At 51.8% G+C, this 23,948-nt stretch overlaps 9 protein-coding genes across 9 annotated transcripts; 4 read left to right on the forward strand and 5 right to left on the reverse strand.

Annotated features, from left to right (window-relative positions):
* Positions 1-189: 189 nt before the first annotated feature.
* On the reverse strand, positions 190-957 carry M431DRAFT_2423 (hypothetical protein; the record flags this gene model as incomplete). The annotated part of the gene is made up of 3 exons (XM_024913725.1): positions 190-214; positions 279-564; positions 948-957. The coding sequence occupies 3 exons, from the start codon at positions 955-957 to the stop codon at positions 190-192; spliced, it is 321 nt and encodes a 106-aa protein (XP_024776956.1).
* Positions 958-1,713: 756 nt separating this feature from the next.
* On the forward strand, positions 1,714-2,517 carry M431DRAFT_478907 (hypothetical protein; the record flags this gene model as incomplete). The annotated part of the gene is made up of 2 exons (XM_024915723.1): positions 1,714-2,043; positions 2,125-2,517. 2 exons carry the CDS (start codon positions 1,714-1,716, stop codon positions 2,515-2,517), a joined length of 723 nt encoding a protein of 240 aa, XP_024776957.1.
* Positions 2,518-2,731: 214 nt separating this feature from the next.
* M431DRAFT_491509 (hypothetical protein) lies at positions 2,732-3,926 on the reverse strand (the record flags this gene model as incomplete). The annotated part of the gene is made up of 2 exons (XM_024916911.1): positions 2,732-3,352; positions 3,450-3,926. 2 exons carry the CDS (start codon positions 3,924-3,926, stop codon positions 2,732-2,734), a joined length of 1,098 nt encoding a protein of 365 aa, XP_024776958.1.
* A 222-nt stretch (positions 3,927-4,148) lies between these two features.
* On the reverse strand, positions 4,149-7,105 carry M431DRAFT_504850 (hypothetical protein). The gene is made up of 3 exons (XM_024918533.1): positions 6,565-7,105; positions 5,859-5,906; positions 4,149-5,688 (listed from the first exon to the last, which is right to left on the reverse strand). The coding sequence occupies exons 1-3, from the start codon at positions 6,626-6,628 to the stop codon at positions 4,382-4,384; spliced, it is 1,419 nt and encodes a 472-aa protein (XP_024776959.1). The 5' UTR covers positions 6,629-7,105; the 3' UTR covers positions 4,149-4,381.
* Positions 7,106-10,954: 3,849 nt separating this feature from the next.
* M431DRAFT_504853 (hypothetical protein) lies at positions 10,955-11,844 on the forward strand. The gene is made up of 2 exons (XM_024918534.1): positions 10,955-11,103; positions 11,364-11,844. The coding sequence occupies exons 1-2, from the start codon at positions 11,028-11,030 to the stop codon at positions 11,780-11,782; spliced, it is 495 nt and encodes a 164-aa protein (XP_024776960.1). The 5' UTR covers positions 10,955-11,027; the 3' UTR covers positions 11,783-11,844.
* A 1,284-nt stretch (positions 11,845-13,128) lies between these two features.
* Positions 13,129-14,278, forward strand: M431DRAFT_504854 (hypothetical protein). The gene is made up of 3 exons (XM_024918535.1): positions 13,129-13,439; positions 13,524-13,592; positions 13,694-14,278. Exons 1-3 carry the CDS (start codon positions 13,322-13,324, stop codon positions 14,014-14,016), a joined length of 510 nt encoding a protein of 169 aa, XP_024776961.1. The 5' UTR covers positions 13,129-13,321; the 3' UTR covers positions 14,017-14,278.
* A 56-nt stretch (positions 14,279-14,334) lies between these two features.
* On the reverse strand, positions 14,335-16,013 carry M431DRAFT_504855 (hypothetical protein). Its single transcript, XM_024918536.1, has 2 exons — positions 15,315-16,013; positions 14,335-15,197 (listed from the first exon to the last, which is right to left on the reverse strand). The coding sequence occupies exons 1-2, from the start codon at positions 15,625-15,627 to the stop codon at positions 14,602-14,604; spliced, it is 909 nt and encodes a 302-aa protein (XP_024776962.1). The 5' UTR covers positions 15,628-16,013; the 3' UTR covers positions 14,335-14,601.
* Positions 16,014-16,759: 746 nt separating this feature from the next.
* On the forward strand, positions 16,760-18,407 carry M431DRAFT_336912 (hypothetical protein). Its single transcript, XM_024914391.1, has 6 exons — positions 16,760-16,794; positions 16,903-17,044; positions 17,288-17,411; positions 17,464-17,511; positions 17,586-17,813; positions 17,947-18,407. The coding sequence occupies exons 2-6, from the start codon at positions 17,034-17,036 to the stop codon at positions 18,142-18,144; spliced, it is 609 nt and encodes a 202-aa protein (XP_024776963.1). The 5' UTR covers positions 16,760-16,794; positions 16,903-17,033; the 3' UTR covers positions 18,145-18,407.
* Positions 18,408-19,810: 1,403 nt separating this feature from the next.
* Positions 19,811-22,729, reverse strand: M431DRAFT_478914 (hypothetical protein; the record flags this gene model as incomplete). Its single annotated transcript, XM_024915724.1, has 2 exons — positions 19,811-20,675; positions 20,742-22,729. 2 exons carry the CDS (start codon positions 22,727-22,729, stop codon positions 19,811-19,813), a joined length of 2,853 nt encoding a protein of 950 aa, XP_024776964.1.
* Positions 22,730-23,948: the final 1,219 nt, after the last annotated feature.

Raw genomic sequence — 23,948 nt, forward strand, 5'->3', positions numbered from 1 at the left:
CATGTCATAAATGGAGCGAAGAGAAAAGGCCAAAGCAGCGTCCAGTCGCTGAAAAAGCGGAGTTGGATATTAATGGTACAAGCACAGTGATGGTGCTTCGACTATTCTAACTTTATCTATAGTAGTACAATCGCCGCACCCCGTCTATTGATATCTCTGTCATTACAATTCTTTTTCTTCATTCATCGCTTAAGCGGTAGACTCCTTGAGGTAGCTAGACAAAGCGTGTTAGCAACACTAGTTTCAACAGATCGGGGGAGATTAGCAGGGAAACATACGCAATGAGGTCGTTGCGATCCTTGTCCTTCTTCAGGCCACCAAAGGCCATCTTGGTGCCGGGAATGTACTTCTTGGGGTTCTCAAGGTAGGCGAAGAGGGTCTTGTCGTCCCAGGTGACGTCGGCCTGCTTGTTGGCGTCGGTGTAGGCGTAGCCGTCGACGGAGCCGGTCTTGCGGCCGAAGAGGCCGTGCAGGGCAGGGCCGATCTTGTTACCGCCGTTGGCCTCGACGGTGTGGCACTGAGCGCAACGGGTCTTGAAGAGGTTGGCACCCTTCTTAGTATCACCTGAAGAGAGAAAAAATGTCTTAGCAACCGGTTTCTTCGTTGATTCAAGAAATAGTTGGTTGTCGAGGACGTGAGAGAGAGTCAATCGGTGTTGCACTGAGTCGACAACAAAGGACCGAGGTGTGTTTGGTGTTTTGCACTGGGCGTCATCGTAAGGCACATGCGAGCCGCCTTTGAAAATGACGCACTGCGCCAGGCAGCCTCAGCACTCTCGGCGGCGACATGAGCACACAAAAAAGTAATCTTTGCATGCATCATTCACCAAAAAGTCCAAAACACCAAGCGTCCAAGTCGTCAACTGTCGTGGCCCGCCTCAATGGCACTCCCCACGTCTTGTTCGGAAACGTCTCGGCAACCGGATTCTGCGAGCGAAACAAACTTACCGCCAGCCATTTTGAAGTATGGGGTATTAAAGAGTTGTTAGGTAGAAATGAAAGATGTAAGAGTCGAAAAAGTCCAAAGAGAAACCTGAACCGGTTAACTACTTTGGAATACAAAAATTTTCAGAGGTTGAAAAATAGGGTATGAGAGAAGTATAGGAGAGGAAAAGAAAGGAACAGGAGGAAACCAGAAATTTCAAGGAAAAAAGTTTATGACACCATGGTGCTGCAGAACCGGCGGTGATCAGCCACAAGTGTGGCTGGTGCGCAGCCAATCACACGCCCGCAATTACACAGTCACGCTCACTCGTCGGGCGATTTCCCCGGGTAAAGTCGGGCGGCCAAAGCGGCGTCGAAGGGAAGGCGCCACAGCATGTGGGCTTTCCTCTTTGTACTCATCCTTGTTCCCTGCCAGATTTTTTTCTCTCGCTCTTCTTCTTCCGGCTCCACCGGATTTTCCTTCTTTCCGCAGCTTCCCTGTCATTCTTCTCAGCTTCACTTCTTGGTCGGAGAAACATCGGCAAAGGAAGAGGCTCTCGAGTCTCTACCGCCAGCCTTTTCCTGGGGGTCCCCATTTTTTTCGACATCCGCTAGTTTTTTTTGGTGGGATGGGCAGAGCTTCATAGCAACGCCGGTGAAAAAAAAGAGAACCACCAAGGCATTTGACGGGCGGGTGGTTCATCTTTTTCTTTTCTTTTTCCTTGTTTCTTGCCCAGATCCCATCACTACAACACACTTACTCATCTCCTGCATCGTCAGCCAACTCGCAATGGTGACGAGAGCAGTCATCCCGCGCTTCCTGCTGCCGCTGCAGGGGCCGCTCTGGCGAGGCATCCAGATCCCCCTCTCGCAGAACATCCACGTCCGCTTCATCTCGACCGAGAAGCCCATCGTGCTGGAGAAGCCGGCCAAGTTCAACCCGCCGTCTCACGGGTCGAGGCTCAAGCGCAATTCCGTCCCCAAGCACTACGGCCCTGCCCTGACCGAGGACGAGATTGCGGCCCAAAACAAGAGGAACTACCCGGGCATGATGGCGCCCGAGGGGACCTGGACGCACTGGTTCTGGCACAGCAGACTGCTGCACACTTTTATCACCATGGTACGGGCTGAGCAATGGAAATGGTTTTTGCTACTAGTAGTGTGTGCGGTGTTAGGCTGACATTTTGTTAAATATGTGTAGGGCGCGCTCCTGGCCATGGGCGTGTACACCTTCTTCATGAACTACGCCTACAACTCTCCCTTCAAGGACCTCGTGCCGCCGATATCTGACCTGTGGCACCAGCCCACTTACTTCTTCGCCCAATGGAAAAACGTCATCCTCATGCACGAGAAGGACAAGGCCCTCAAGGCCACCGAGCACCGGACCCGACACCTCGACGACGTCGCGAAGCGCAGGTACTTTATGAAGATGCACGGCATCGAGGCCAAGGACCCCGTGCAGATGGTGTTTGGAAAGGACGAGCAAAAGTCGGAGGAGCAACTCGAGGCCGCCGCCATGGGACGCGAGCTGCCGCCCCAGCCCGAGGCCGAGGCCCCCGCCGAGCAGAAGAAGAAGTGGCTGGGCATCTTTTGAGAGGCATCATGATACGATTCATTATATGTGCATTGATCGGCAGGGCCATATGAGATGCCCTTTTCTATTGTAACACTAGGATGTAAAACCCCGCACATTAGGCATTAGGCAAATTCCCCCAATGTCAGTGAGACCGAACATGATGTAGATGTACCAGTATATAGCAAAAAAGCAACAAAAGAATCAACGCAATCCAGAATATGACAACATGTTTTTACGCCAGGTCTACTCCTTCCAGCCCATCCAAGACTTCGTCTGCAACACCCCCCTTTTCTAGGACAGCCTGCATAATGCTATCCAAGACGGCAAACCTAGTTCCGCCCAACGGTGCTTTCCAGACGCCCTCTTGGGGATGTTCCTCCGTTCTCTGTTGCTGCTTCTGCTGCGTCGTATCAGAAGTCCCGCTCGCCGCCAGATTAGCCGTGCTGGGCACCCCAGGCGGCGTCAGCCTCGAGGGAGGATCAATCGTCCGCATCGACACCAGCCTCAGCTCGCGCCCAGAATCCACCTCCATGCCGCCCTGCTCGCGCTGCGTCCGAACCTCGCACAGCGACACGGCCAGCGCAGAGTCAGCGACCGCGAGCTCCTCCTTGGAAGGGTCGAACAGGATGCTGTCGCCCACGGCAACGACCAGCAGCGTAATGGACGGCCGTGAGCCCGTAGTAGCGCCTTCGCGGGGGTATAGGAACGGGGCGGCTTCCCAGTCGTCGTCGAACATGGGATCTTCGTCACCTTCTGATTTGAGGCGCGGGAGTCTTGTGGCGAGGAGGGCGAGGTGTGTTGTGAGAGAGAGGAGTGGCAGGGGATATGAAAGCGGCGGCGATATCAAAAGGATCTGTGGCCCAAGTTCATTAGCACTCCCAATGTTATACAAAAACCAACAAACCTCATAGAAAAGTAGCAGAACAAGAAGGTAACTCTAATCAACTCACGTCAAGATATAGCCTCCAGTGGAACCGTCTGTTAATCCACAACTTCTTCGCAAACTCCCCATCCGCAAGCAACGCCTCCCTCAACAACTCCGCCAAAAACACCGTCCCCGCATCATCATCTCTCAAGCCCGGAATCTCCACCGTCATCTCGAGCCACTCCCCCCTCGCCGCGCTCCTGTCTGCCTCCGCATCGCCGCCGCCCACGCCGCTCGCGCTCTTGACGTACTCCTGGTAGTGCTCGCCGCCCAGCGGGTCGACCGTCTTCTCAATCTCCGCTTTCACGCCGACAATGGCCTCCGTGCCGTCTGATAAACAGACGCGCGCGCTGCCGTTTGTGCCGGGCAGGATGCCCGTCTCTGCTGTTAGGGGGCGGAACTGCTTGGATGTTCTGCCGTCGGGGCGGATGGGCGGGCTGAGGGTGAGGGAACTGTGGAGATACGCAAGCTCGGCGGGGGATAATAATGTTTGTTGAGCCATTGTCACCGTGTTTCCATGTGTTTGTGAAGCCGAGACAGGGTATTACGGCGCAATTGCTCCAAGGGGGCGTGAAATGGCGGCCTGGTGACGGTTGTTGCTGAAAGGTTTTTGAACTTGACAAAAAGTTGTATCGGCTCACCTAGGTGAGCGATAAGATAAGATACGATGCGGGGGTGGGGCAGCTGTTTGGAGCTCTCCCAAGCTCGCCCAGCTTAACCTAGAGAACCGAACAATAGGTATAAAATAGTGACAGAAACATAGGTATGTAATGCCTAGAATTCAAAAGCGCTTTAGTAATTCGGAAATGCAAGATAAAAAGTCTATCTACAGTAATTCGCTAGTGACGTACCCGCTAGCGCAACAAGAGCCATTGTATCCTAACTAATCCTACATATATATAGTAACCAACAGCAGAGCAAAAGGGGAATTCAATCTTAATACCGTAGTGCAGCCAGCTAGACTTGCCGGCGCACTAGATCCAGGCATATGTCACCCATCAAATCAGGTCCTAATGCTGCAATCAGCTGTGCAATGCTATGCCTGATGCCCGACGGCTGTCTGATATTGCTGTGCCTCCAGCCAACTAGATCCGAAGTCTCAAACAACGGGCCTGTAGGAAAGATTCTGAGAATTATGTGGTCCAGATCTAAACTTTCCATGGTGGCGACAGAAGGGATGCCTGGCATTTTGGATCGGAACAATGAGTCGTACACTTCGTCAACCTCCTCGTCAATGTCTTCATCCGAGTTGGCATCCTCCGGGCTCTGTGGGCTCTCATCCAAAGACATGGACGCCTCAGGAGCTCCACCAGAGGGTATGCCTGTGGAGGCTGCAGAGCGCATCTCAGATGCATTAGTAGCATTTTCTCCTAAGACCGTGGAGAAACTTGTATAAGTGTCCCTGCCAAGAATATCCAAAACGGTCTTATCAAGAGGCCTCCAGTCCAAGGTATCCGGATCGAGAATATACTGAGGGCCGTAGTCGATTTTGTACTTCATTTTAGGGCAGCTGTGGATGTAGAATCCAGGATACCACCATCGGTAGCCCTCTTCAACGGCAAGAGCTATTTCATAGAGGGCACCTAGTTTTCCAGGAGCAAATGTATGAACGCTTTCATGGTAAAGGAAGTAAACAGAGCTGACGCTTTGCGGCAGCAGGTCAAGTACACCAACAGCCACTAGAACGCCGTCTAGGCGGTAGCATTGGTGGTAGGAACCTAAGCGGCGCTTTCGTCCATCAGGCCCAATCATGACCTGACGCTGCAGGGGGGAATTGCAGAGAAAGCGTTCAAACGAGTGCCTCGTCCTTTCACCCGGTTCATCCCCATGGACAACTCTCTGATAATTATCATAGACAAGATACTTTTCTTCTGTAAAACTGTCTTCCTCAAGAGTAACCTCCCACTTATGTGCTGGCTCGGGTGGGGTCTTGACTCGATTTAGCTCAGTCTCATGAATACGCTCTGTTAGGCAAAACTCATTGTCACGCTTTTTGGTCTCTTCGCGTGATCTTGGATATAGACGAGCAGCTTGCTTAACATAAGCTTCGCCGAGAACATGTTTGTTGAAGCGATTAATGGTTTGGCGCTGGCCCCTTGTAGGGTAAAATTGGTCCGAATCCAGACGTATAGTATAGTGAGGACAACAGGACGCTCGCTGATTGGGGCGATATAGGAGCTTTCCTGATCGTCTCCAACAACGATCTAGCAATGTGAGATAAAACTGAGGGCTAAGAGACGTAGCACTCGCATAATACGAAAAGCCTAAACGCTCAAGGAAAGGGGTTAGCTTGTGACTTAAAAAAATGGAATCCATCGTCGCTCTCTGAAAGCAGCACAACAACTACGGCAAGTCTGGGGAGAGTAGGGTTTGGATTCCTCATCTCTGGTGATATGCCTTGAGATACATGAAGAAGAATAATGATGGCACTAACTCTGTCCTCGAGTGCCACAGTAACCGCATTTTGAGGAGTTTGAATATCCTTTGCAATTTGTTAGCGTGATTTGAAAAATAGTACATCAGCCATGAAATCGAGAGCAATCACGTATGAAGGGGGATTTGTATAAATTGACAAATATCTACTACATGTGAATCTTGGTTAAATGACATCAAGGCCGGGAGACAAATGGATTTTGGTGATATTGTTTCGAAGGATGAAAAAGGGTGCTATATGGGGGCGGCCACAAAACAGATTGTCTCTCTGGACACAACATCGTAGCGGCGGCTTACACGCATTGATGAACTGGCACCCAGTAAAGAGAACATTGGAAAGTAGTGTTGCAATGAACAATATCGAGAGGTTGCAAAGTGGGGGTTGGGTATGAGACAGGATGGGGGAGCCATTACGCAAATGAGAGGCGAAAAACTCGGGGTGGCAGCCACTAGGCCGCTCGAAAAGCCGTTGGAGTAGCACGAATCCCACGCTTTCTTGACATGGAAATGCGTGATAAGAGTGTGCCCGTGTTGTGTTGTGGGATGGCAAAAAAAGGCTGGACAGGGGTTGGCATTAAGGCAGAGACTTTGCCGAAAGGGATTGAAATGCCCCGAGCCAACGACAAGCATTGAACGCCGCACGTGTCTTGTAAAAAAAAGGGAAAAAAGGCAGAGGAACCAAAACGACTGTGATTTTATTGACTCACCGATCGGGGATATAAGTTCGCTCGTAGAGGCGTCTTCAGGGGTCTGCCCACCGTCTAAGTCCATGGCTGGTCTGGCACCTCGAGTTTTCCTGAACAGGCAAGTTGGTGCGTGAGGCGTCAAGATGGAGTGAATGCGAGCGTTTCCATATAGATGGAGATGGTCCCAAGGTAAGGTACAGTAAGGCGGACGGGTATAGCGCAGGAAGGAGTTCGAAGCGGCAAAAAGTCCAAGCGGAACAAGCAGAACTTCCGCCCCAGGCACTTCAGCTGGGTGAGAGACGACGGGACGAATTTAACTTGTGGGGTGGCATGTATGTGATCTAGCCGCCGTCATGATGCCGATACAGTAGAAGCAGGCTGGCTTATGGCGGAGCTGGGCGTGGTGCTGGCCACGGGCGAGGATGCAGTTGCTTGGTTGGACGGGGGCAGGGCAAGGGCCGCTATCTTTGCTGCCGACGGCAGGAATTCATGTTAACGGAGATGGAGAGAAAGAAAGATGATTCAAGCATCGCAAGCGCGCCTCGGCGGAGTAAGAAAAGAGGTTCTCATGGGTTGATGAGGTCAAGCTCGAATCGCCATGGCGGGGCAAAGGGGGGAGCAAGTGAGGGGTTGAGTTGATTGTGTTAGTGGCTGCCAGGGTGACGGGATGCGTTGACAGCGCCAGATTCAGCGGTCCGTCCAGTCGCTAAACTCACTAAGCACGAGGGCCACAGGTGCGAGGTACATGTATCTAAGCTTGCTAAGGTACATGCATCAACCCATATCCATGGACCTCAACGTTGCTTCAACTATGCGGCTTGGGTGCTCAAAGCGGCCACAGGCATCCCAGGCTTGATGCTACCAAGTCCCCAAAAGGCCTCCAGAGCTCCTTATCGGCGTACTGTAATGGGTTCAACCGCCTGTACTAACGTGCGGAGCATACTGCAAGGTATGTATGTGTAGGCATGATTTCTCAAGGCGGTACTAGCTGGCAGCTTGGACCCTGGAAGATACAGGTAACATGTGGATGGATGGAGACAATGACAGCTCATCGGCCTGGTTTAGCAACGCGCCAGAGGATCAAACCGTCCCTTGAGGTCTTTTACGGTACTGTCACGATTCCGAAATGTTCCAGTTGCCGGATTACCCATAGGCATTGCATCCAGGGTTCGGGTCCTGCGGCCGATGCTAGGCGGTAAATCTCGCGTACGTTTCCATGATGTCGTCCGTACTTACACTAAATTGCCCATGCCTGTATAAGGTATTGGAGGCAGTCGTTGAGTCACCACTGTTTCTCAATGGGATCATTCCGTACTACTAAGCACTTAGTCGACTCTTCCGATATGACGTCTAGCATGCTGATAGTAGAAAGGAAACGCCCGCATTGATGCCTTGTGATACTACTCGTACTATATCATACACCTTGGTAATACGCATATCCCAGTAGTAGCCGTGTGTGCCAGGTTGAAGCCAGGAACTCTACATGCACGCAAACTCCCCGAAGCCCTCCCTTGCCCGAGAGACCAAGGAGCGTGGCGACGCTCTAGCATCTCGTTGGACCTGGCGAGGCCGTTGGGATGCATCTTCTGGCTGCAAGGGGGAGCGAGGCAACGGCTTTTGCTCACCGTATTTCCCACCTGTACGGAGTACTTGGTATGCTGTTTGGACATGCCGAATATGCATACAGCTTTGCCGGGTAATATCAGCCAGCAGAAGCCTCATGCGACCATTTCTCGATGCGGGCTAATGAGGCGAGGGCTATCTATATTTAATGATTGGACAGACGGGCGCCCTGACTAAACGATATATGCTGCAAGTACCTAACGGAAATGCTGCTACTAACCACGATGGCGCCTCGTCCATGCATATGCTATGTAGGTCGGTGTTCATACAGACAGATAGATGGTGTACGGAGGGCCCAGGACATTGATCAGTCCATCTCAGCTCTCAGTTAGTGAAAGCTTATCCGGCAGCAAGTCGACCATCACCTGAGCGTAAAACCTCGCCAATCTCACCTCTGCTCCGTCTGTCTCAGCGCTCATGTGGCTTGACTCAACTGCTATTCTTCCAAAGGCTCAATGTGCATTACACGGGCCTATGTGTCACCTTGGCAGCTGAGTGGTGCCTCTCTGCCTCTTCGCTGGCAGGGCTACCGTATATAGCTCTCCGTACTACTGCCAGTAGTGTTCCGGCCATTGCTCGTCGTCTGCCCATGCGCTTCGTACATTGTTGTTATATGGAGCATTTGGCCCGCCGCCCATTGGACGACGCATCGGGTGCACGTCGCCTGCATGTAGGGACAGGGGTGCTTGGCGGTGCTATTTTATTTTATTTTGGGGATTTTCCAGGCCTTGCCAACCTTTTTTTCTCGTTCCTCTCCAGGGCGAACTGCGGCTTCATGGGATGAAACCCCCAAACTCTCCCACTGGACCTGGTCCCTATTCCGGCCTCGGGCCCGTGCCATGTCTCTTCCATCAAATCTCATCCCGCGTGTCCTGTTACTGTAGGCGTACGAGGTACCTGCTACTCGTACATACACCACTGATGAACGCACGCGTCCACGTACTCGTACCTGCACGTACGGACCGGATGACATACGAAGGGCTGTCTGTCTGTTCATCTATCTTGCCTGTTTCTTGTTGGTGGTTGCCGTGTTGTATAGCAGAGCACAGCTGAGCAGAGCAAAGCACATCAATATCCCACAATCTGCCTTGCTGCCTCCTCCTCCTCCCTGCCGCACCACATCACATCACATCACAATGCATGGAATCGCCTCGCCTCGCCTTTGCCTCCGCCTTCGCCTCCATCATGACAGCTTCGTTCCTCGTCGTTAAAAAGTCCTTTACCTGCCCTTGCTCACAGTCGTCCCGGCGCCACCGGCCCTGACGCACGACATGACTGGGCAGGCAGGCCTTGTCGAGCTCCATCCCGCTCATGACACTAACATAGATGGCACCTTAGTTTGACTATAAAGCTAACGCGGATCCTCCTCGGCCGGGACCCTCCCATCTATTGTCATGGCACGAGACACGCAACAGATAGCCTAGAAGCCGTGGTTTCTGGCTGGACGAGTTACTCGTACTGCTACCCCCATCGTTACTGCGCCGCTGGGGAATCCCTCCTTGTCCTTGTCCTTGTCCGTTGTTGTTATATAACAAGTACGAGTACAAGCTCCCGGAGAGTTTCCCAACTCCTTTTTTCCCGCTCACTAACCTCTACTCGCTCGTTGACTCACTCCCTTTATTGCCCTGCTCCGGCGCCACTCTATCAAACACATCCTCCAGACCGCAATCCCCGTGCCGTCTCGCCGTACCGCGTACGCAGAACGCACGTGTGCCTCCCCGTCGCCTGAGCCTAGTTCATGCGGCCGTGGCCGGCTTGCTGCCCCTGATACCGCCGCAGATTGCGCTGACGGAGTTTACACCCGGCCAGCACGGCTGAAGCTTGCGCGCGTGCGTCGCCAAACCAAGCACTTGGTACATACGATATTGGCATCCAGCTGTTGGAGCTTTGTGTGGCCCCCAACTTACAAGTAACCTCAACCGCCACCACCACCCTTGATACTTTGAGCAGTACAGTAGCAGTACTATATCCAGGCCACCAGGTACATACTCGTACAGTACCACTACCACTACCAGGACCAAGACCAGAACCAGAATCTTGTCCGTCTGGGGCAATTAATAAACGGCACGGGCTACAGTACCTACTCGTACCAGAACAGGCAGCGCGCGACAAACTTTGGCCCCATCTCCGCGTTTGAGCCAACCCAACCTTGCAAGCCCTTGGTTCCACTACCAGCGCCAGGTACCAGCTCAGGCTTGCACAGTCCAAGTCAAATCACACCGCACCAAGCCCGCGCTTACAGTACTCGTACCAGTACCGGTACCAGTACCAGTAGTTCCGCCTTGGGACGAAATAAACCAGTCCAGTCCTGTGCTAAATCCATAAAGTCAGGTCAGGTATTCCAATATTGGCCACTTTGCTGTACCAACTGAAAGTCCCTCCCCCAAAGTCCAAGGCACCATCCAGGGCTGGCGGTTCCCCGAGTCGGCGCCGAGTTACTTATACATCGCTTTCGGACCCCGTCCAGAACGCCATCTTGCCGCAGAAAAAAAATACACCTAGACCTGCATTCGTTCCCTCCCCCGGGCCTCCGTCATTATCTCAACGGGGACGACACAACAAAGACCTTTTTACCTTTTACCTTTCTTTGCTTTTTACCTTTATCCCATTTTCCTGCTCTCTTAAATCGACGATGATGCAGCACATGTCACTGTGACTTTTCGCCCTGCCTCTCCGCCTTACGACGCTCTCGACCGCCGGCGAAGCCCCCCGTTTCCGGCACCTCTTTTTTTTTTCTTCCTTTCCTCGGCCAATTCTATTCCGTACCTAGAATCCAGTGGCCAATCATCACCAGATCCTGCTTAACCTCAACACGCGCACACAAAACTTCACAGAGCACGTTGGCAACGGCAGCTTCCAAAATGTCGGGTTCGGCTTCCAGCGCCGAGGGATCCAACAATCGGTCAATGCAGTCGCGGACCGGGCGGAGCAAACAACGTAAGTCCTCTCTCGAGTGAAGATTGATTGCACCTTGTTTCACACAACTACCTTGACTACTTTTCCCTCCCAAAGACTCCAATCTCGCACCCTCTATCCCCGTTTCTCTCTAAAAACTTTTGCATTCCCCTTCTGTTTCCCCTGTTGTCCCGCGCGCTTCTCTGCCGTCCTTGCATTGTCAGCCGCCTCGTTTGTCTGCTTTTGCTTCGCTCCGCCGACGCCAAAGCCCGGGATCCCACTGACCCATCTCCCTCCTGCAGGGTACAACTCACAAGGAGAACGACTTGTCGCCGGCATCGTGCCGCTCAGCGCAGACCGCAACCACGTCATCCTGATCCAGTCTACCCGGCGGAAGGGCTGGGTCCTGCCCAAAGGAGGATGGGAGTCGGATGAATCATGTCAGGAGTCTGCGGTGCGAGAGGCATGGGAGGAGGCTGGCATTACGGTCAACATTGACTATGACTTGGGCAACTTTGAGGAGAAGCGGCCGCCCAAGACGTCCAAGGACCGGTCTCGCTATTATTTTTACCAGGGCACCGTCCTGGACCAGCTGGACGAGTGGCCGGAAAAGGACAAGCGAGAGCGCGAGTGGTTCACCTACACCAAGGCAATTGAGGTTCTTGTCAACAGACCTGAGCTCCAAGAAGCCTTGAATCGCTCTTCGATGAACAGGACATGAGCAAGCTGGCCTTGGGGCTTGTGCTTTCGGCTGTCCTCGTTCTCTACAAAACCATCCCCACCCTTTTCCCTTCTCCTTGTATACTTTATTAATTATCCCCTCACAATCTCCGGGGAGTGCCATAGATTGGCAAGTGCTTTGAGGTCGTGGAAGCAACTTGCACACAGCGGACAGCTTGGATGCAACCGTGAACAACGGCAGAACAGCCAGAGAGCAAGAGCAAGAGTCGGAGAGAAAGGAAGATGGAAGATGCTTGCTTTCTGATTGACGATCACGGCGGTCCATTTGGTCACCGCGGCTACTCTATAACATTTCCTCAACACACAATCACACACACTCACACAAAAGCCGCTAACCATCCAGGGGTGCGATGAGTTTTTGAATTCGGCTCAGGCGTTGTCGGCAGGTCTTTATTTTTTTTTTATCATAGAAGCTACCACGCAGAAAGAAAATCTTAAGACGGGGCGGGGCACATCTGGTGTATTACAAGACTCAATGCTCTTGAAATAGGATACACAAAATTAATTGTTTACACAACGACGGCGGAGAGGCAGCCTGTCGCGAGTTCCGGATGTCTGGATGATAGAGAGCATAGAAGAAATCGATGCCATAGACATGACGAGGGGAGCTGTCGTGTGCGCTGGAGCTAAGTACCTGCCTTAGCTCTGGGCCCCAGACACCCCTCACTTTTGACAAGTACATGTACAGTTACAGTACCTGACCTGATGACTCAACCGTCATTTGTCGCGCCGAGATGAGCGTAGCTTTGATTGGAGATCGCGTGCTGCCTGCAAAATGAGTTGCCAATCTCGATGCTTGAGCCGGCGACGGGATTTATGCAAGCGGCTACCTCTGCAGGCGTTTAACATTTTACACAGGCTTCAACGTAAGGCGAACACCCTCAAAAACCTTCGTAGCATCTACCATATGTCCTGTATGTACCAGCCCTGGGATCTACATGAGCTGATACGGGTAGGTAACTCTTAGTAATATCGTTGACGGCTTACAAGCTGTTGGCTGCTCGAACCAGCCGGTACACCCAGATGAGGGCATCTACTACCTAGGTAGACGGCGCATCCAATCTCTGATAGAACCAAATGCCACGTATCAAGTTAGATTGTACCTTGCGTCATCTTTAAATCCAATGAACCCGATGCTTCAATGCCCACCTTAGGGGTACTGATGCGGGTGCACATTACATCCAGCTACCTGGTATCTCAAAAAAAACCTAATTCGTTCCTCTGACGTAGACAAGCCAGACCTCGAGGAAACGGCGCTGACACGTGATGTGCACTTATCGATAAACCGACAGCGCATCGCTCAACCACAGCGGGTACAGCGATGGCCGGCCAACCTCACTTGGACTGCCAATGTGCTGTTCTCCAGATTACAGCCTCGTCGCTCCCAAGAACCTCCTGCGGCCATGTTGATATAGACAAAAAGGACGCCGAAACACCACAGCCCATGGACCCTTGAGCCGGAACACGAACCAGATTTACACAAACACCTTTTTGTTTCTCGCCGCCTCATGCTATCATGATGGAAAATCTAGCTATTTCTGACGCCCCTCCTCCTGGGGCTCCGGCCTCTCAACCTTTTGCCCAGCTACCGCCGCAGATGTTTACGACTGCTGCGCAGCTGTTGGATCTCACCGATAGTATGCCTCCCATGGAACGACGTCAGATCAGAGAATGGGAGACGTGAAGAGTCGGGGTTGCTTTGTACTAACGGGCGGATGTAGAAAAACTCATGGTGGTTCTGCGTGATGGGAGAAAGCTGATTGGAGTATTACGAAGCTGGGACCAGTTCGGTGTGTAGTCCCCCAAAAACCAAGAGCTGCGAAAAAAAGAGCTGTGCGAACACAAGAAGAAAAAGACTCGATCATCTAATGCCTTTATAATGCAAAAACAGCCAACATTGTTCTCCAATCGACGACAGAGAGGATATTCGCTCCCAGACCCGATAACCCTGGATCAGAGTATCCGTACGGCTACTTTGCCGATATAACGCACGGCATCTTCCTCGTGCGAGGCGAGAACGTCTTGCTCCTGGGGGAGATTGACCTGGACAAGGATGACGATGCGCCGCCGGGATATGAGCTTGCGGAGGTGGATGTGGTGAAGAAGCTCGCTGAGGCAAAGAAGGCGGCGGATAAAGCCAAGGAGAAGGCTCGCTTGAAAAAGCTCGTCCGGATTGGTTTTGAGGGGGAGAATTTGGGAGACATCTTCTTTTAAAGACGAGCATGATATTTGCGCGCCCCATTGTTGGAGAAGAGGGATAAACGAGAAGAGAGAAGGGGGGGTGAGAAGCCGACAGCAGGGAAATCTTTTTTGTTTTCCACATTTTCTCTTTTTTTTAATTGTTTTTTTATGCGCTGCGGCAGAGGCGGTTCGGCGGCAGAATATTGTGAAATGCCCCCGGACCGGAGAGTTGACTGGTGCAAAAGAGGTAGTTTTTGCTACACGCCTTGAATGACTAGAGACGTCTATTCCGCGTAACTGCGTACTTTCTGATGTTGACATGATACGGCTTGATTTGAAGAATGTTGTTTCATTATTTGATAAGCTTATATATGATGTTGCTGAGTAGGTTATGAGATGCTAATTACTAACGTAGTAGAGAGTCTTGCTAGGATATACAGAGTTATACAAATGCCTTCTAAACGGGCAGCTATCGTTACAACATGCACCTTACCTCCGGATCGACCAGGTAGGTGAAGAGACCAAATCAAGATAATGCCATCAACGCCAACGCACCCCTCGTCTTTTCCCACTTTCTGATTCTCAAAACACACGCTCTCCCACGAATCATTTCAAAAATCACAACGTTCGTTTTCTCTCAAACATGGGTATCGGGTTATCGTCCGGACCCTGAAGCCCGCCTAGTAGCCAATCAGTGAGGCCCACGAACTTGGCTCCCATGCCCTTCTCCCAATCACCACCCTCCTGAGCCTGCTCAATGGTATGCGTAAGGATCCTGCCCTCTGAATCGAAGTCGAATATGAAGAGCCCCGTAAATGCCTCCTTGGGGTCGACACCGCGGGCCAGGCGCAACGAGGGCAGCGAAATACCCGTGCCTTTCTGCTTGTCCTCCTTTTCCTTGACCTTGCGCTTCTCGCACCAGCGCACGACGAGCTGCTCCTGGATGGCGCCGGCGCGGCGGGGCAAGAAGGTCAGAGGCTCCGAGGTCATGCGCTCGGCGAGGATCTCGAGCTTGACGTTGCCGATGATGGGGACGCGGTTCCAGGCGATGGGGGAGGTCCAGAGGGCGGCGTTGTAGGCGACTCGGCCGGAGACGACGGGGAGGTGGGGGTGCGTTGAGGGGAAGAGCTGGAGCGAGATGTTGGGGGCGAGGATGTCTTGCGGGAGGGGAGATTGGAGGAGCGTCGGGAGGCGTTCTTGGAGGATTCGTAGAGCTGGCGAGGGTTCATGCGTGTAAGTAAGCTTTCATTTCCTTCAATATCCCTTTCTTGTCTTCTCTTTCTTTCTCTCCTTTTCAGATAGGTATATAATTCTTGAAAGCTTCTACTTACTTTTGCCGAGCTTTGCTTTGTTTGGATCCGGCGGCTGGTCTCCCCGGCCTCCCACCCACACAGCTCCAGAGCTCTCAAAGTACGTCTGAGGCAAGCTGTCTCGCGGCGCAGACACCGGTCTCTTCAACAATAAAGCATCAGGAGGCGGCCGTTCCAGAACACTCTCCGGCGGCGGCCGCGCCGCAATCTGTGCTGGGGCATTGGCTGGGCTGAAGCTGGTGATGCCGCGAACTGAAGAAGAAGCGCCGGGCCAAGATCGGAATGATGAGCGGCCGGCTGGGCTCGTCAGAGTGTTGCGCAGGGGCGCGGCCATTGATTGCGGTGGGCGCTCCTGGGGAGGAGCCGCATGGGATTGGGGGGGGGGCGTGTGAGGAGTGTTCTGTTTCGTAGGTTTTGCTGTAATTCAAGTTTGTATCAGAGATTTTTTTACAAGTTTGATGCGAAAATGTCACACGGCATTGGACGGAGAGTGCCGGGATAACAATCCGTCATTTTTTCCTCGCCTTGCTTCCGTAGCGCCTCCTCTTACAAGGCTACAGTGGGCTGCTTTAGGGAGCATCGTTGCGGGGCCGTTCCGCTATTCCGGGTCACGGAGACGAAAGGCTGGGCTCCATGGAATGGAACGCTTCCAAAAGAATAAAAGAGAAATGGACTCTCTTTGATAGATAACGGTGCACACATGACGCGGGTGGATTCGGGATTGGTCGAGTGATTCCAACAGCTGGAATCGGAATCACGACACCTGCAATGGCATTCTTTTTCGCCTTGCATCTTTTGAACGAGAGGCCAGAAAACTGGGCAGCGTGGCTGAATCTCAGGTGATCAAAGCCCGGCGAGAAGAAGCTCGAATCACATGCGCGCCTGGCCTAACGTGCACTGTAATTTGTGCCGCAGCACGAGGTAGCCTGGAATTGGCAATGCAGTGCAGAGTCGTACCAGGACTTACACGGCAGCGATGAAGAGGGGATACAGTGGAGTGAAAAAAGAGAGAGAGAAGTAATAAAAGTAAGAGACAGATTTATTGAGGAAAGCCTCTTCGTGAGTAATCAAGTTTTGACGAGTTCAGAAAACGCACCAAGCCCACTGGGGAGGCTCAAAGGGACCTGGATTTTATTCTTAGCATTTCGAATGGAGGCTCCTTTGTGTCGTGATCCTTGTAGTATACACTACGGCAGGCTCCCCAGATAAGATAACATAAAGACACTGCTCCGTACAGGCTGACCCCAGGTAGCACTTGTCGCAGACTGCGGAGCACAAGTAGCACAGAGAAGCAGGTTTTTGATTTTCCTTTTGAATTCCAAACCCATTGGCGGTACGGGGTACTCAACCTGTACTGCAGCATCCCAGCAGCGCGGCCGTCCAACTGCGCGCTCCGAGGTACAGCCTCCGTACCAAGGTACCCGTGCTAACGCAGCTCGGCGCCTGCCATCACCAATCCACGGCTAATAATAGGCAAATGAGCCACTCACCACTGTCACAGGTGAGGTCCTTTGCACGTGACTGGCGCTCCCACCGCCCATCCCATCCTCCCAGCCCAAAGCCCAGCCAACGAGGTCATCTTTCCCTGACGTACTCGAGACTTGGCCAGCCGACGCTCCTTTGACCTCGAGCCAACCATCCGCTTCGATTGCCACTTTGACCAAACCTGCACCTCTTTCAACTTTCAAGCCTTCCGCTTCTATTTCTCCCGTTCCAACACAAACACCAACAACCGCCATCATGAACCCCGAGTGGTACGCAGCCCCCCCGTCGCTGGATTGCGATGGCATCTCCTGAAACCGTCCGTCTTATCGGGTGCTAACCGACTCCGCAGAGTACAGTCCAGTGCAAAAAAACAGTTTCCGTTCGTCGGCTTTGTCGTCTCCATCGATGCTTGGTTCTGCTGAGTTGATGGATGGGCTTTGATTGATGCTGGCGGCGCCTGTTACCGAGGAGAGGCCATGAGCTGACACGCCGCTTTCCCCCCATTCTAGATACGACTACCTCTTCAAGCTCCTCCTCATCGGTGATTCCGGTGTTGGAAAGTCTTGCTTGCTGCTGCGATTTGCCGATGACACCTACACCGAGTCTTACATCTCCACCATCGGTGTCGATTTCGTACGTTGACTTCCTCTCCTGTGGGCTCGCCAGTTACTGACCCCCCTCGCAGAAGATCCGAACGATAGAACTCGATGGCAAGACCGTGAAGCTGCAGATCGTAAGTGATCCAAATTTAACCCTCGTATCAAGGCGATGCGATGCAGTTGGCTGAGACTCTTTTGCTTTTTACAGTGGGATACCGCCGGCCAGGAGCGTTTCCGAACCATCACCTCGTCTTACTACCGCGGTGCTCACGGCATCTGCGTTGTCTACGATGTCACTGATATGGACTCTTTCAACAACGTCAAGCAGTGGCTCCAGGAGATTGACCGGTATGCTACCGAGGGCGTCAACAAGTTGCTCGTAGGCAACAAGAGCGATATGTCCGATAAGAAGGTTGTCGAGTACACTGTTGCCAAGGTGAGTTAGCGCCTCAACTGCAGCCTGGTGGCCGCACCGTCATCTGCACCAGAAAGGCGGCTGCCGTCTCCAGGCTGCCATGTCTCGGACCCCTAGGTCCCCTGTAAAGCTGAAGCTGACGACCCCTCTCTAGGAATTCGCTGACAGCCTGGGCATCCCATTCCTCGAGACTTCCGCCAAGAACGCCAGCAACGTTGAGCAGGCTTTCCTGACCATGGCTCGCCAGATCAAGGAGCGTATGGGCACCACAACTGCCAACAACACGAAACCCAGCGTGCACGTTGGCCAGGGCCAGGGTGTCGGCAACTCTTCCAACAGCAGCTGCTGTTAAATGTATTCCTCTTTGATGGTTTCGTGTGGTTCGCTTTGTCGTGGCCGAGTCTGGTGACAGGATGATTAGAGCAGTGTGACGTCCCTTGGGAAACGACTGAACAATGTTTGTTATGACCTTTTTCTCCATTATTCTAGGGTTTCAGTTTGCCCCATTTCTGCGCATAGATTACATCATGTCTCGTTGGATCTCGCCCCTTCAGACACACGCACGCACAACGTGGCAATCTCGCTTGCTTTTTAGGACACATTAGGGTCGGACGGGAAAGGGAGAGACGGTCATACGGGTGGAAGGACGTGATACACTTTGGGAACAAGGCGCAAAATTCAAGATTCAAGAGAGATGAGGACCTTACGGTTGCGCTAGCTGTACTTTCACGCCTTCCTTTTTCCCCATAATGACTCCCTCCCACAAAGATTCTCTATGTGGGAGAACAATGGACGCTTATGGAAACTATGGCCTTTGCAGCAAGCTTTGGTTTTTTTTTATTATGTTGGTATTATTTGTTCACTACCTACCTTTTGTCGCTTACAGCTTTTTGTGGTGCTTGATCCCGGAAGGCTTTCCGGTACCTTTTTTCGTCTCTTCAACCATTCCTTTTTACGAGAATGGGGAGGTACCATTAATACACAGGGGAATTGCGCATGTTGATTGACCATGATGGGGTGATTCAAGGATGTCTTCTCTTCTCTTTCGCTTTGTTACCCGTAATTACTATCGAACCGTCTCCCATTTCCAGTTCCGTTTCCATCTCTGTCCCTGTCTCCGTGATGAACGTGAGTACTATCATATAATATCTAGTAATAAATAAGGTAAGGATTATAGATTAAACGAGTCATTCATATTCTCAAGATGAAGCAGGTGTGCAAAATGCAAGGACCATACATCCTACACATCTCAAATAGGCACCGGGATTCCAAGATGACGGTGTACTCGTACAGTCATCATGACAAGGATCTGGGAGCGAGTTATTAATAGGGGGTTCGTTCTAGAAGAATACTTACCTAGTCAACATATTACACGTAAAGAATACGGAGGACATGGGGAGGAAGTTGGTTTATTTGTCTTGCAAGGGGGGCTGTCTTTGCTTGGATGTGGATTATGGGTATTGGAGGAGAGTATGCCCGTGATTTTTACTACTGAGTGTCATCACAAGAACACTGGGAGACTGCGGTATCAAACTTGATCAATAACATGGAATCGTCTTGTATTATCTGACAGGCCCCGCAACATTTCAATAAATGAAAAAAGCTAGAAACAAAAAACTAGAATCGCGTCCTAAAGCGCCCTCATTTTCCACCACTCACTACCTTGCAGTACACTTGTCTATCTCCGTATTTTGTATGTTGCACTCTGGTGCAGCCCCAAACAACTCCAGCTTCCCTTTAAAACACTAAGACATCAAAAAAAAAAAAAAAAAAAAACAGAAATAGCTGAAACAAGGCTTCAAACTGAAATGAGAAGAGGAAGAAAATGTTTAAATTGGATAAAATGGGATACGTGAGAAGAGAGCAATGGCATGTAGATGTCATAAGTCGTTGGAACGAGATAAGTACCTGGCGACTAGCCTGGCACTTTTCATGGCGAAGCAGGAAAGCTTCGCGGCATAATGAAACAAAGAAAAGAAAAAGAAAAAAGAGAAGCTTAGGACCCGGATTGCGGATTATTATGCCAACCCCAAGAATTTGAGAGCTTTGCGGGTATTACCCTTAGGCTCGATGGTTTTCATGAACATGGGCATGAGCCTCCGCTCTTCTAGATCCAATTCACTGTCGTCACTACTGTGATCAAAGGTAGTCATCGATGCCGAGTCGCTGCGGAAGAGTCGTCGCCGGGAGAAGGCTCGACTGTAGATGGTCTCTGACTTGGGTGTCTTGATATTATCCGTAAACGACTGGCGTCGAGAGGACAGCGTCAGCGATTCAGGACTAGAAGTGGCTTCAGCCGAAGTAGGCGACGGCCCACTACGAGTCGACAATGACGATCGAGGAAACTTGGTGAGCAGGACATTAAGCGGTGCCGGCCTCGGCTTTTTACCAGGTAAACTCTTCCTTTTAGGTGAAGGCTCAGGGTCACAAGTTTCGATCTGAATATTCCAGACAGCAGAAACGAATTTCGCTATATCTTTGGAAGTGGCCGTGCATGTAAGTAGGAAGTTTGCGTTGGAGACCGTGATATCCGAGCTTGACGACTGTGGCGACAAATTGGGTGTTTTGGTATTGATCTTGGCCCTGACGGTAGGACCCCCAATCTGGGTAAAAGGCAAACAGTCTTTGTTGTTAGGGTCAACAATTTGGGCCACCTTGATAAGGTCCACGCCTATCAACTTTTGCAATGCCAGTACGGTGGCTAGGTGCTCAGGAGGATACTCTAGCAGAAGATAGCGAATTTCCGAGTGGAGTGCCAAGTATGTTTCGAGATGGGGAATAAGTAGTGTCGCCAGAAGGTAGGAATTGGCGAAAGGGTTATCGGATGTTTGGTTCGTCAGGGGAAGGGCAGTGAATGCTTGCATGGCATTGGCGAGTAAGTATCTACAGATCAGTTAGCCACTTCTGTTGCCAATTACACTAGGCAAATATCATGCATGAGCGACCTACCGGAAATCTACCCGCCCGCTGCGACCCTGGCGATCGCTTGATTTCGTCCCAATCGTCTCCAGTTGCTTAATGATTCCTGACGAGTATACTTTGTCCACACCTTGCTGGGACCCTATTGCCAGAATGTGATCGACTCTTCGGTTAGTTCCTCTCGGAGAGCCCTTGGGCTCGGTTTCTCGGAATACAGGCTTCCATAAACCGTCGAATTCAGGAAGGAGGGAGAATTGGAATTGGCGATAGCCCTCAGCTTCTGGAGGAAAGTATAGGCTTAGGACTGATCTAAGAGAGTTCTGGATAGCGACGGCAGTCTGTCCTGAAACAATATCGAATTCGTGAAACTTGGCCTCCATTCCTGTGCAAGGAGGTGGCGTCTGTGCTGGTGTTGGGGGGCGAATAACATTCACGGACGGGACGGTCCGTTCTCTCGCAGGCCGCGGTTGAAGCCGAGTGTTGAAAACGAAATCGTCATTTACTATACCTAATCCAGAGATATCGTGGAATCTTTCATGAGCCCTTTCATCAAATGTAGTTGGCTGATGAAGAAGAGTTGTTGGGGTGGACACATTTCCAGAGTACACAGACGCCGAAGTCGGAGACGAAAGTATAGGATAGTTGCCGGCCTTGAACGATTTGATAACTGAAGAGAGAAGTAAATTTGGTGTCTCATCCCTGAAATGAACCACTAGGTTTTCTACCCAAGGTAGTATTGGCTGAAATGGAACATCTGGAGTGGTAGCAATGTCTGCTCCTAAGTGAAGCTGAGACGCTCCGCCAGAATTTGGACCTTGTGTCGTTTTTTTATCGAGAGAAGTTTGTTCGACTTTGACTGTTGGGCGACGACCTTTGGATAAGGCCGTTCGCCTGTCAATGTAACTCAACCTCCGGATAGCTGGAGGTCTCTCTTCGCCAACAACCATGAAAGAGCGTGAACGGGGGAAAACACTAGACCCTTCTCCCATCTCTTGCGAAGCTCCTGTGATGCAGAGATCTCTCAACTTGGCACTGATCGGATAGATTCTATCCAACGATCTGACTCTTTGTAGTGTTCCCTTGGAGCTCGAAACTGATGTGCGCATGTCGGATGTGGTAGATTCTCCGCTGGTGACGGTATCGCGTGTGCGGGCATTGAAAGTCGGGGCTGTCGGGGAGAGCATTATTGTTTCATGGTGTACTCCAAGGTTCGACTGCACTTTGGATTTACCAGCACCACTCGGCGATGCAGGTGCGAGTTCTACCGAGACTGGCCGTTTCGCCGGCTGGTTGTAGTCCACGACAGCAAACGTCGGCGCCCCTGGGGCTAGAGGGGAGTTATCCTCCACATCGACCTCATCTTCAACGTGCGCGCCAAAGAGGAAAAAAGGAGCTGCGTCACCAAAGCCATCCGAGTAGCCATACAGTGGCAAACTTAGGCTGCGTGGTCGAGTTGTCATGGTAAGCTCGAGCATGTCAGATGGTTGAAGATTAGCTGTGTCACGGTCCAAAGCATCAGCAGCTCTCATGGCCCGTGTTATGGGATCATGGAGCTCTTCGTTGAACATTGACTCGCCGCCGACAGAGCCTGCCCGACTGTGTATCTGGCTCTTAGCCTCGAGACCAGCCAGGCCACCTTTCGCCAGCTGGGCGTAAACAGCTTCTGCCTCAACCCGGTCTCCGCCTGTCTCGTGCTTCATGATGGCCTTAATACAGAGCGCATGGGCACTCGGTGAACCACCATTGAGAAACGCCAACCGCTTGTTCGATGTTGTCGCGCCATGCAGGAAGCTGCGCGCAGCTTCTTGGCGAGTGATGAGAGCGTCATGGACCTTTCGAATATAAGCCCGTACCTCGAAGGCCTTGTCTGAATCGTCACTGGCAATGTAGCACTGAACCGCTGGAAGAATGAGGATTTGAGGCGAGGTTGGCAGCAACCTGAGTTGAGTTGACACAACGTCAGGATGGCCTTCGAAGGCGACAATGTTTCCGTAAGCCTCCAGCTTGGTGTCCGCCATGGTGAAGATTGGACGTCAACAGACGTCTGGATGAAGGTGAAGACGGATTGAATCAAGAAGAGAAATGGCCCAGAAATGTAAGCGGAGCCGAAGACTGTTGGGATGAATTTCTCAGCTGATTGACTGCGCGCAGGGCCCCAGGGCCACGGCGGAGGCAGTGATGGAGAACAGGGACGAGGTAGGTGGAATGGCGGTGGGTGAGTGATCTGCTTCCGCCCGTCTCTCTTGTCGTTTATTCTGGCGTTTGTTTCTAGTCTACTCGCAGGTATTCGAAGAGACCATGACCGCAATGACGCAGCCGAGACTTCTGATTCGCCGGGACAGTTGAAGCTGCGAGAACCCGACAGGTTTCCTGGAGCTATAGCTGCGTTTTTCTATCGACAGCGCAAGCTCTGGAATATGACAAGTGACAGTTGGGGACGTCAGCAGGGGTAGGAAAGAAAGGGTTGACTTGCAGGGCCTGGATGACCAGCAGCAAGGAAGTGGGCGAAAACTACCGAGTACGATGGGGAGAAGCCTCGCGGAAGAAAGAAGGGTGAGGATGATGAGACGAGAATAGAACAGAGTAGAGTAAGATAGGATAGAGGAGACAAGAGGAGACAAGAGAGGATGAAGGGTGTAAGGAGGAGCAGAGTAAAAGTACTCGCAGGTGGTGTAGATGGTTAAAGTAAAATAGATGAGCGATCGAGAAGGAGGTCTGAAGCTGGCACACAACAAAATCGTCGAGCTTCATCCAGAGCTCTGGGCGGCTGCCAGCAGATGCAAGTACCTGAACTCGTACCTGTGCTCGTACCTGTGCCCGTACCTGTACTCGTCCTACCAGGTACAAGTACGGGAGTACGGGAGTACGGGGAGCTCTGCTTCCTGTGCACTTGCCTGATGCCGTGCACCTGCCTCACGTTAGTGCTCTGTAACACGTCGTACCTGCATCAGTACCGAGTACCTGCTCGTTCGCAGATTCAAGTACAGGGCGGGTAATTCCCAGCTACAAGCTTCTCTACTAATGTACTGCGCAGAACTTGTGCGAGTGCACTAAGAGCTACAAGTACATGTACAGCACAAGCCGGGAGTTGATCACCGACTCGGCTTTGAGCCCCACCGGGAAACAGGGGAGAACTGGTTATAGCTTCATTTTGTAATGGTTGGTAGCACTGCTAATCCTGTTAGTCCTTGTGCTCACATGTCACTTGCTGGACGGACATGCCAATGGGCGAAGTCG

This window comes from Trichoderma harzianum (genome assembly GCF_003025095.1).
Source record: "Trichoderma harzianum CBS 226.95 unplaced genomic scaffold M431scaffold_3, whole genome shotgun sequence".
In the NCBI taxonomy this organism is placed as follows: Eukaryota; Fungi; Ascomycota; class Sordariomycetes; order Hypocreales; family Hypocreaceae; genus Trichoderma; species Trichoderma harzianum.

Bases quoted from the DNA above. Each gene is read 5' to 3' on its own strand.
- M431DRAFT_504853 (XM_024918534.1), top strand. From the start codon at position 11,028: ATGTCGGGTTCGGCTTCCAGCGCCGAGGGATCCAACAATCGGTCAATG. The intron at 11,104-11,363 runs GTAAGTCCTCTC...TCCCTCCTGCAG, and splicing joins GACCGGGCGGAGCAAACAAC to GGTACAACTCACAAGGAGAA.
- M431DRAFT_336912 (XM_024914391.1), top strand. The intron at 17,412-17,463 runs GTACGTTGACTT...CCCCCCTCGCAG, and splicing joins CCACCATCGGTGTCGATTTC to AAGATCCGAACGATAGAACT. The intron at 17,512-17,585 runs GTAAGTGATCCA...TGCTTTTTACAG, and splicing joins AGACCGTGAAGCTGCAGATC to TGGGATACCGCCGGCCAGGA.
- M431DRAFT_504850 (XM_024918533.1), bottom strand. From the start codon at position 6,628: ATGGACTTAGACGGTGGGCAGACCCCTGAAGACGCCTCTACGAGCGAA. The intron at 5,907-6,564 runs GTGAGTCAATAA...CAAATTGCAAAG, and splicing joins CGAACTTATATCCCCGATCG to GATATTCAAACTCCTCAAAA. The intron at 5,689-5,858 runs GTTAGTGCCATC...TTGAGCGTTTAG, and splicing joins CTGTGGCACTCGAGGACAGA to GCTTTTCGTATTATGCGAGT.
- M431DRAFT_504855 (XM_024918536.1), bottom strand. From the start codon at position 15,627: ATGGCCGCGCCCCTGCGCAACACTCTGACGAGCCCAGCCGGCCGCTCA. The intron at 15,198-15,314 runs GTAAGTAGAAGC...AACCCTCGCCAG, and splicing joins CAAAGCAAAGCTCGGCAAAA to CTCTACGAATCCTCCAAGAA.
- M431DRAFT_504854 (XM_024918535.1), top strand. From the start codon at position 13,322: ATGGAAAATCTAGCTATTTCTGACGCCCCTCCTCCTGGGGCTCCGGCC. The intron at 13,440-13,523 runs GTATGCCTCCCA...GGGCGGATGTAG, and splicing joins GCTGTTGGATCTCACCGATA to AAAAACTCATGGTGGTTCTG. The intron at 13,593-13,693 runs GTGTGTAGTCCC...ATGCAAAAACAG, and splicing joins ACGAAGCTGGGACCAGTTCG to CCAACATTGTTCTCCAATCG.